At 54.8% G+C, this 9,676-nt stretch overlaps 1 protein-coding gene across 12 annotated transcripts in view; it reads right to left on the bottom strand.

Annotated features, from left to right (window-relative positions):
* The window catches only part of EML5 (EMAP like 5), a 182,900-nt gene extending 179,674 nt beyond the window's left edge, over positions 1–3,226 (bottom strand). For 6 of the 12 annotated variants that reach the window (XR_012037050.1, XM_072839627.1, XM_072839626.1 and 3 more), the window contains exon 1: positions 2,978–3,220. Coding sequence is in view for 8 of the 12 variants with exons in the window: in XM_072839627.1 (XP_072695728.1) it covers positions 2,978–3,174 (197 nt within the window). In the remaining 4 variants the exon portion in view is untranslated. Of the gene's footprint in view, positions 1–2,393; positions 2,860–2,977 lie in introns of those variants that run through there. The other 6 variants (XR_012037051.1, XM_072839630.1, XR_012037052.1 and 3 more) reach the window with 4 other exon arrangements.
* Between the last annotated feature and the right edge of the window lie 6,450 nt (positions 3,227–9,676).

Raw genomic sequence — 9,676 nt, forward strand, 5'->3', positions numbered from 1 at the left:
AAAGAAGAGAAAAGAAGAGAAAAGAAGAGAAAAGAAGAGAAAAGAAAAAGAAGAGAAAAAGAAAAGAAAATTTCAAGTTATTGTATCCTTTGGAAAGACAATTGGGAAAAGTTTTAAAATATACACCAAGCCATAGATGTACATCTTGTGCTAAAACTGGTAGTCTAGAATTTTATAATTTATTTTATAATTTATACCTGTAATAAACACTTAATAGCTGGAGAATTTTATCAGTGTAACTGGAGACACAGGAAAAAAATATTGATCCTAAAATTCCTGTATTATTTTTGACACTGAAACAAATTTCTACATAAATCTGTAGTACTGCAATAAATATAATTAAAGGATAAATTACTAGAGAAGTATATATAGATATGTGGCAAAAAGAAGACAACTACAAGCAATGAAGATAAAATGATAAGACAAGTCAGGTGGCCCCTAGTAGTGTCATACTAGATGTAGTAAGATGATAGAAGAACTGGTAAGCAAATGACAGACTGGTCATGATTCAGTCTTTACAATCAATATAGTATTTATATTTTCAAAACCTAAGGACAACCATCTGCTCATTCTGGAATAATCTTAGCCCCAGACTAAGTCATTTGACCAATAAAATCAATGTAATTTTCAATCAAATATGGAAACAAAACATGATAAAACCAGTGTTGACTTTTTATTACTAAAGTTAACATTACATCAACATTGTTTTCCACCACATATCACATTTATGAGTATTACATTTTTTGCTGTGATATAATTGAAAAGTTCCCGGAGTAGTTTCTATACTTACATTTCAAACACTGAGTTGAAAAAAATTGAAAGGCTTGCAAATCTGATCTATTTCACAAACAAGAATGATCTGTATCATTACTGTTTGAATTAAAATTTCCAGGGCCCTTTCACTGATTTTTAAGTTATAATCGCAGTACAGTATTAAATATTTGCCACCAGTTTCATGATGCTACGTGATTCATATTTCACTACCCCATTCCAATTTTTTGGGAAACCTTTTTGTTATAAATTATTTTAAGGATGAATCACTTGCATAAAATCGTAAGCATGTATCCAATTATGGCAAAAATTAGTTTGTCATTTTGAGACATATATATGGGCTGTGCAACTATATACACCAAAAGAAGACAAAAGCATTACTTTCCTTACCATTTACTGAAACACAATTACAAAAATTCAAGCAGTGTGACATATAATATAGCTTTAACTGCTGCTGGAAGAACAAAACATAATTTACCCCATCAAATAAATCATATCTAGTTTCTGCTCTCAATTACTGAGGGGTAAAAACAAATACAAATGCACCACGAGAAGACTTCAAAATCCTTCAGTCTACCCCACCTACTGAACTCAATCCAGCAAACTGAGTATCTGGAAGAAGGCTTCAGTCAAGGCAGCTTCAACTAAGTAAAAACTACAGTTCTCTGTACCATAGGAGACCTAACACAAGGAAAAGAAAAACTGGAAACGATTAAGCAAAAAGACAAAGGACGGGGTAAGTTCTACTCTTGGGGTGAGTAACAACCAATGAACAAAAACACCACTTCATTTCCTATTCCATAATCTCAAATTGTGGTCTCCTTATCTTTAACTCCGTCTTGCTCTACCTTTAGGTCTCCTTTTCCTTCTTAGGGGGACCACAGCTGTACAGAGATGCCAACGAGAAGAACAACTTTGTTATTTACAGAATTCAAGCACCAGAGCATCTTGCCTACAAGATATCAAACCAAGATACTGGACTTGAAGTGCCCAATTTGAATCTGGTGGACCATAAATAAGGGAGTAAAACTGAGCAACCAAGTCAAATCATGGAATCTGTTAAAAAACAAAACAACACAACAACAAAACAGAAGCAGCACACACACATTCTCAAAATGTTTTTGAATCCAGTCTCCTTCTGCCAAGGACAACAATGTTGTGTTTGAAGTATAATCGGTGGCCTAGAATAATTGCTGCGGCTTTTAACTTTGTCAAAGAAAAAAAAGAAAGAAAAAGAAAAAAAAAAAAAAAAGTTCTGCTGGGGAATCCCTGGGTGGTCCAGCGGTTTAGCGCCTGCCTTTGGCCCAGGGTGTGATCCTGGAGACCCGAGATCGAGTCCCGCGTCGTGCTCCCTGCATGGAGCCTGCTTCTCCCTCTGCCTGTGTCTCTGCCTCTCTCTCTCTCTCTCTCTCTGTGTGTGTGTGTGTCTCTCATAAATAAATAAAAATCTTAAAAAAAAAAATAAAAAAGTTCTGCAGGGACACTGATTGGAAATCACTGTTCAAACACACCGCTCACTAAAAGGTAAACAAGCACTGACACCAATTTTACGATAACGCCTGAAGAAGAATTAAAATGCAAAATAATAATAACTTAAGTAAGACCCATAAAACCCAACTTACTTAGGAGTAGAGAACACGAGAGAATCGGAAATCGGTGGAATCGTTTTCGGCCGCCTCCTCAGCGTGAGACCCTACCAGATTTTTGATTTCCAAGGAGTCGCCCGAGGGCGGCCGGGGTTTCCTCCCCTCGCGCCGCGCCGCGCCGCGCCACGGGAGGCGGTGAAACCTGAACTCGTTCCTCCGGCGGCGAAGCGAGCGCGCTCCCCGGGACCTATACTCGAGGGCCTCCAGCCTGCGGGGCTTTCCTCGGCCTCCTATTAGGTGGAAGGGCCGCCCGCTCCCGGCCGCCGTGAAGAGCTCAGCTCGCTGGGCGAGAATCTGCGGCGGGGTTTAGGGGCGGAAACTGCTACCGAGGGGACCTCCGCGCCGGGCGCCGCGGATGTGAAGAGCGAGCGAGGGGTGCGAAGCCCTGAGACCCCGCGGGTGGCGCCAGGGCGGCTCCGGGACCCGACGCGGGCGGGCGGGCGGGCGCCGTGTGGGCCGAGGCCCCCGCGGTCCCCGCCGCCCCCGCCGCCCCCGCAGGCCGCGCCCCCGCGAGCCGCCCCCGCCCCCGCCGCCGCCGCCCCCGCCGCCGCCGCGCGTACCTGATGATGTCGTCGCTGTGGCCCCGGTAGAACTTCTGCCGGTGCTCCCGCGGGCTGTACACCACGCCGACGCCCGCCACGAAGTACACGATCTCCTTGGCCGCCGTGTAGTAGAGGTTGTTGCGGCACTGGTGGCCCCGGTAGCCGTACACCCACTCGAGCCGCAGGTGGCAGTTCGGGGCGCTCCGGGCCGCCATGTCGGGGCGCCCACCCCGCCGCTCCGGCTCGGGCGAAGCCAGCACCCCCCGCGGCCGGGCGGCCGGGCGGCCGGGACTCCCCGCCTGCCGCGTCCTCTAAGCCGCGCCGGGCAGGTGCATGTCGCTTCTTCTGGCCGCCGCCGCCGCCGCCGCCGCCGCCGCCGCCGCCGCCTCAGCCCACGGGCGGGAGGAGAGCCCTCGCCTCGCGGAACATGCCGAGGGCCTCGGGCGCCGCCGGCCGTCAAGTGGGCGCCGCGCCCCCCGCGCCCCCCGCGCCCCCCGCGCCCCGCGCCCGCTCCCCGCCGCCCGCAGCGCCCCGCCTGGGAGCCGAGCCGAGCCGAGCCGAGCCGAGCGACGCCCCGCCCCCCGCCTCCACGCCGCAGCTCGCGGCCCCGGTCCCCGCGGCGTTCGCGCCCGGCCGCGGCCTCGTCCCTCGTCCCTCGTCCCTCGTCCCTCGTCCCTCGTCCTCGTCCCTCAGCCCCGCCGGCCCGCGCCGCGCGCCCCCGAGCGCAGAGAAGCAGCCGGCGCGGCCCCGCGCGGCCCCGCCCCCAGCCGCGTCGCCGCCGCCGCCGCCGCCCGCGCCCGTTTGGCCCCGCCCCTCGCCGGCCGGGGACGCTGAGGGCGCCGGGGGGACGCCGAGGGCGCGGGGGCGCCGCAGGGGTCGCGCTCCCCCGAGACCCCGCCGGTCCTGTCGGCCCTGCCGGGCGTCCCCCGCTGCGCTCAAGCGCTGAGCTCTCCCGCAGCCGCCCAGCCCCGAGCGCACCCTTGGCGGACCCCCCACCCCCGCCCTTGCGCACCCTTGGCGGAACCCCCCCCCCGCCCCAGCGCACCCTTGGCGGAACCCCCCCGCCCCAGCGCACCCTTGGCGGAACCCCCCCGCCCCAGCGCAGCCTTGGCGGAACCCCCCCCCGCCCTAGCGCACCCTTGGCGGACCCCCCCCGCCCCACCGCACCCTTGGCGGACCCCCCCCCCGCCCTAGCGCACCCTTGGCGGAACCCCCCCCCCGCCCTAGCGCACCCTTGGCGGAACCCCCCCGCCCTAGCGCACCCTTGGCGGACCCCCCCGCGCCCCAGCGCACCCTTGGCGGACCCCCCCCCGCCCCAGCGCACCCTTGGCGGAACCCCCCCCCGCCCTTGCGCACCCTTGGCGGAACCCCCCCCCGCCCCAGCGCACCCTTGGCGGAACCCCCCCGCCCCAGCGCAGCCTTGGCGGAACCCCCCCGCCCCAGCGCACCCTTGGCGGAACCCCCCCGCCCCACCGCACCCTTGGCGGACCCCCCCCCCGCCCTAGCGCACCCTTGGCGGAACCCCCCCGCCCTAGCGCACCCTTGGCGGACCCCCCCCGCCCCAGCGCACCCTTGGCGGACCCCCCCGCGCCCCAGCGCACCCTTGGCGGACCCCCCCCGCCCTTGTGCACCCTTGGCGGAACCCCCCCCCCCGCCCCAGCGCACCCTTGGCGGACCCCCGCCCGCCCTTGCGCACCCTTGGCGGAACCCCCCCGCCCCAGCGCACCCTTGGCGGACCCCCCCCCCGCCCTTACGCACCCTTGGCGGAACCCCCCCCGCCCCAGCGCACCCTTGGCGGACCTCCCCCGCCCTAGCGCACCCTTGGCGGAACCCCCCCCGCCCCAGCGCACCCTTGGCGGAACCCCCCCCCGCCCCAGCGCACCCTTGGCAGACACCCTCCCACCCCAGCGCACCCTTGGCGGAATCCCCCCCTCCCGCCCTAGCGCACCCTTGGCTGAACCCCTCCGCCCCAGCGCACCCTTGGCGGGGACCTCCCCACACACCCAGCGCACCCTTGGCAGACCCCCCCGCCCCACCGCACCCTTGGCGGACCCCCCCCCGCCCTTGCGCACCCTTGGCGGAACCCCCCCTGCCCTAGCGCACCCTTGGCGGAACCCCCCCGCCCTAGCGCACCCTTGGCGGAACCCCCCCCCGCCCTAGCGCACCCTTGGCGGAACCCCCCCCCGCCCTAGCGCACCCTTGGCGGAACCCCCCCCCCGCCCTAGCGCACCCTTGGCGGAACCCCCCCGCCCTAGCGCACCCTTGGCGGAACCCCCCCCGCCCTAGCGCACCCTTGGCGGAACCCCCCCCGCCCTAGCGCACCCTTGGCGGACCCCCCCGCCCCAGCGCACCCTTGGCGGACCCCCCCGCGCCCCAGCGCACCCTTGGCGGACCCCCCCCGCCCTAGCGCACCCTTGGCGGAACCCCCCCCCCGCCCTAGCGCACCCTTGGCGGAACCCCCCCGCCCCAGCGCACCCTTGGCGGACCCCCCCGCCCCAGCGCACCCTTGGCGGACCCCCCCGCCCCAGCGCACCCTTGGCGGACCCCCCCCCGCCTTTGCGCACCCTTGGCGGAACCTCCCCCGCCCTAGCGCACCCTTGGCGGACCCCCCCCCGCCCTTGCGCACCCTTGGCGGAACCTCCCCCGCCCTAGCGCACCCTTGGCGGAACCCCCCCGCCCCAGCGCACCCTTGGCGGAACCCCCCCCCGTCCCAGCGCACCCTTGGCGGAATCCCCCCCTCCCGCCCTAGCGCACCCTTGGCTGAACCCCTCCGCCCCAGCGCACCCTTGGCGGGGACCTCCCCACACACCCAGCGCACCCTTGGCAGACCCCCCCCCGCGCCCCAGCGCACCCTTGGCGGGGACCCCTCCACACCCACCGCACCCTTGGCGGACCCCCCCCCCGCCCTAGCGCACCCTTGGCTGAACCCACCCGCCCCAGCGCACCCTTGGCGGAACCCCTCCGCCCCAGCGCACCCTTGGCGGAACCCCTCCCCGCCCTAGCGCACCCTTGGCAGACACCCCCTCACCCCAGCGCACCCTTGGCGGAATCCCCCCCTCCCGCCCTAGCGCACCCTTGGCTGAACCCCTCCGCCCCAGCGCACCCTTGGCGGGGACCTCCCCACACACCCAGCGCACCCTTGGCAGACCCCCCCGGCGCCCCAGCGCACCCTTGGCGGGGACCCCTCCACACCCACCGCACCCTTGGCGGACCCCCCCCGCCCTAGCGCACCCTTGGCAGACACCCCCACTCTGGCCTCAGCGGACCCTTGGCTGACCCTTCGCGGAACCCCCCGACCCCAGCGCACCCTTGGCTGACCCTTGGCGGAACCCCCCGCCCCAGCGCACCCTTGGCTGAACCCCACCCCCCGCCCCAGCGCACCCTTGGCGGGGACTCCCCTCCCCAGCGCACCCTTGGCGGACCACCCCCTCCTCACCGTCTCCCCGCTCGCCCACCTCCTGCTGCAGGAAGGAGTCGGGGAAGCACCTGGCTGTCTCCCGAGGCCTCCATCCAGACCGACCGGGGCTCCGGTGTTTGTGCCTCGGAGAGTCCAGACCAGGATGCTAATCTCATGTTTTCCCGGATACTTCGTGTATGTTTCTTGCTGCTTCATACTGCTCACTATACCAGACATTGGAGATAAAACCTGACCTTTTTTTTTTTTTTTTAAGATTTTATTTATTTATTCGTAAGAGACAGGCAGAGATACAGGCAGAGGGAGAAGCAGGCTCCATGCAGAGAGCTGGATGCGGGTCTCTATCCTAGGACCCCGGGATCACGCGCTGAGCATGAAGGCAGATGCTCAACCACTGAGCCCCCCAGGTGCTCCCTTTGTGCAGGTGAGGTTAAAGCGGGGGCAGACTGTAGGATGTAGATCACAAGAGGGCAGCGGGGACTGATTTCATAATAAATAGCTATGGTACCTGAGTTTATTATTATTTTTTAAAATACTAATCGAATACCAATAAACTGTTGATATTTCTTGCATTGTAATAATGGTGAACTGAGATGGCTTGAGTATCGTGACCCTGGAGACTGTGCCTGAAAGAAACAAAATTACTGGGAGCAATGAATTCCTCACCATGACAGTTTTGCTCCTACTCCGTTTTCTAAGTGCCCTCCTTTCTCACAGGGTTATGCTAAGGTTTACCAATATCTGTAAAAATAATTAGAAATCCGTATTTTTTTTTTTTTAGGTATGCTCCATGCCCAGCATGGAGCCCAATGTGGGGCCTGAAGTCTGGCCCCTAAAGTCAAGACCTGAGCTGAGATCAAGAGTCAGATGCTCAACAGACTGAGCCACCCAGGTGCCCCTGAAATCCATATTTTTAAAAGTTTTAGTTGCAGGATGATAGCCATGAAGTTTATAACATAAAAATACTCATAAAACACTAACGTGAGTCCTCCCTGCCTAAAAAATCAGTTTTGGGGCACCTGGATGGCTCAGTCAGTTAAGCATCTGCCTTGGACTCAGGTTTTGTTTTTTTGTTTTTTTGTTTTTTTGTTTTTTAAGATTTTATTTATTCATGAGAGACCGAGAGGCAGAGGGAGAAGCAGGCTCCATGCGGGGAGCGGAATGTGGGACTCCATCCCGGGACTCTAGGGTCACACCCTAGGCAGAAGGCACTCAACCGTTCGTTGAGCCACCCAGACGTCCCTGGAGTCAGGTGTTGATCCCTGGGATCCTGGGATAGAGCCCTTCATTGGGCTCCCTGATCAGTTGGGGAGCCTGCTTTTTCCCTCTCCCTCTGCCTCTCTCCCCCTGTTTGTGCATACATGCACTTGCTCTCTGTCTCCCATCAAATGAATTAAAAAAAAAAAAAGTCTTAAAAAATAAATCAGTTTTGGTTTCCCTAGGAAATACCAAAACTTGGAAATCTGACAAAAACTAGAGTAAACTTGTATCCTTTCAAGAAATGGGTCCCCACAAAGGTGTTGTTTTCTATAGGAAACCCATACGTTGGAATGGGTGTTGCCCAGTTTCTACTTCCTCAAAGATGCAGAATACCTTTCTGCCTCCTACTTGTGATTTTTAGTCTACAGGTGGGGAAGGGCCATCTCAGAGCAAGGCATTTACATAAATGTCATGAAGAGTAAACTCTGAAGGTGCAAACAGATTTGGTGAACACTAGAAAGGCTGAAAGTAAAAATCAAATCCACTGTACATAATCATCTAAACAGAGTAGCCAGGAACTATGATGCAGGAAGAAAGTGAGTGTAAGGACTTCATAAAGTTTCTAAGATTTCAGACGTCCTCAAACCTATTATGTTTGCTATTCCCAGAGTGATTAGCCATAAAACTTTTATAATGAAAAGGGCCCTTGTCCTAGTTTCTAGGAGCAGCCGAGAATTAGAAGAGGGTGGTGAGCAAGATTGGGGAAAACATGCCCCACTCCACAGCTTGTGTTTGACTCAGGATAACAACAATTTCAGGAGAAAAGAATTCAGATTGAGCACTTGCTAAAAGGAAAAGAGAACCGAGGCCTAAGTGGCTCTGAAGCCATGAAAAGGCCTGTGTGTGGGGTTCTCTGAACAAAGGCATGTATATTTTCTCTTTGTCACCTGTATTTTTTAAGATTCTTATTTATTCATGAGACACAGAAAGACAGAGAAGTAGGCTCCCTACAGGGAGCCTGATGTGGGCCTCGATCCCAGGACCTGGGGATCACGACCTGAGCCAAAGGCAGATGCTCAACCATTGAATTACCCAGGCATGGCCCTGTATTTGTCTTTTTCTCAAGAATATGTTTGCTAACTCACTAGTGAGTTCCCTGAAAACCCCTGGTAAGAAAAAGAAAAACTTGTTGATTACTTAAATTTAAGCAGTAAACTTAGAAAAGATGAAATATTTTATTGCCATATATTAAGGGTACATTAATTGCTAGTTACATGTAATTTTTATGAGGCATAGAATGGTGAAGAATAAGAAATAGTCTTCTGTTTCAGATTTTTCAGTACAATGTCTTCTGAGTCCCATGATACATATTGAAATACTCATATTAATAACAGATTTAAATAATTTATTTTTCCATTATCATATTTTCCATTACAATTTTTAATGACCCAAGGGTGGAGTGTGAAGCAAAAACATGCTTAATTACAGCATCCTCAACCGACAAAGACCAAAAGAGATGAGACACAAAGGTGGCTAAAAATGAAGCATTCATGAGTATTATAGGAAAAACCCCAAACCTTATTAGTTCTTCCCCTTACACTTTTACATAACCTGTTATTACTAATATCACATCAGGAAGCTTAATCAAGATTTTACTATTAGATGATATTCTACCGTCTTTGCAAGTAGTGCAAATAAGGATGCAGGAGAAAGACCCCCAAAGTTCTACATGTCAACTGGTGGACATTTGTGAGACACTTTAAATAAAAGTTCCAGTACCCTTTGGTAATCTATACCAAGAAACTCGAGTTCCTAGTATGGAGTTTTATATTCCAGGCATTTAAAATATTTCCAGAATTCAAATAAATAACATTATTTGCTGGCCACTGATTTTGGTTACCCTCAGGTCTGCGAAAGAAATACAATGCCAAGTATATAAAATATAAAAGCCAAAATTTATGATATTAATTCTAGCTAGCTAATTCAACCAGCTTATAAACTGTAATAGTATTTTAATAAGCTCTCCATAAATATATTTCTTGTAACTATACTTTCAATTAGCCTGTTTTATTTACCGAGCTTAACATGACTCCTGGCACTAA

The sequence above is a fragment of the Canis lupus genome, chromosome 9, assembly GCF_048164855.1.
Source record: "Canis lupus baileyi chromosome 9, mCanLup2.hap1, whole genome shotgun sequence".
NCBI classification, from domain to species: Eukaryota; Metazoa; Chordata; class Mammalia; order Carnivora; family Canidae; genus Canis; species Canis lupus.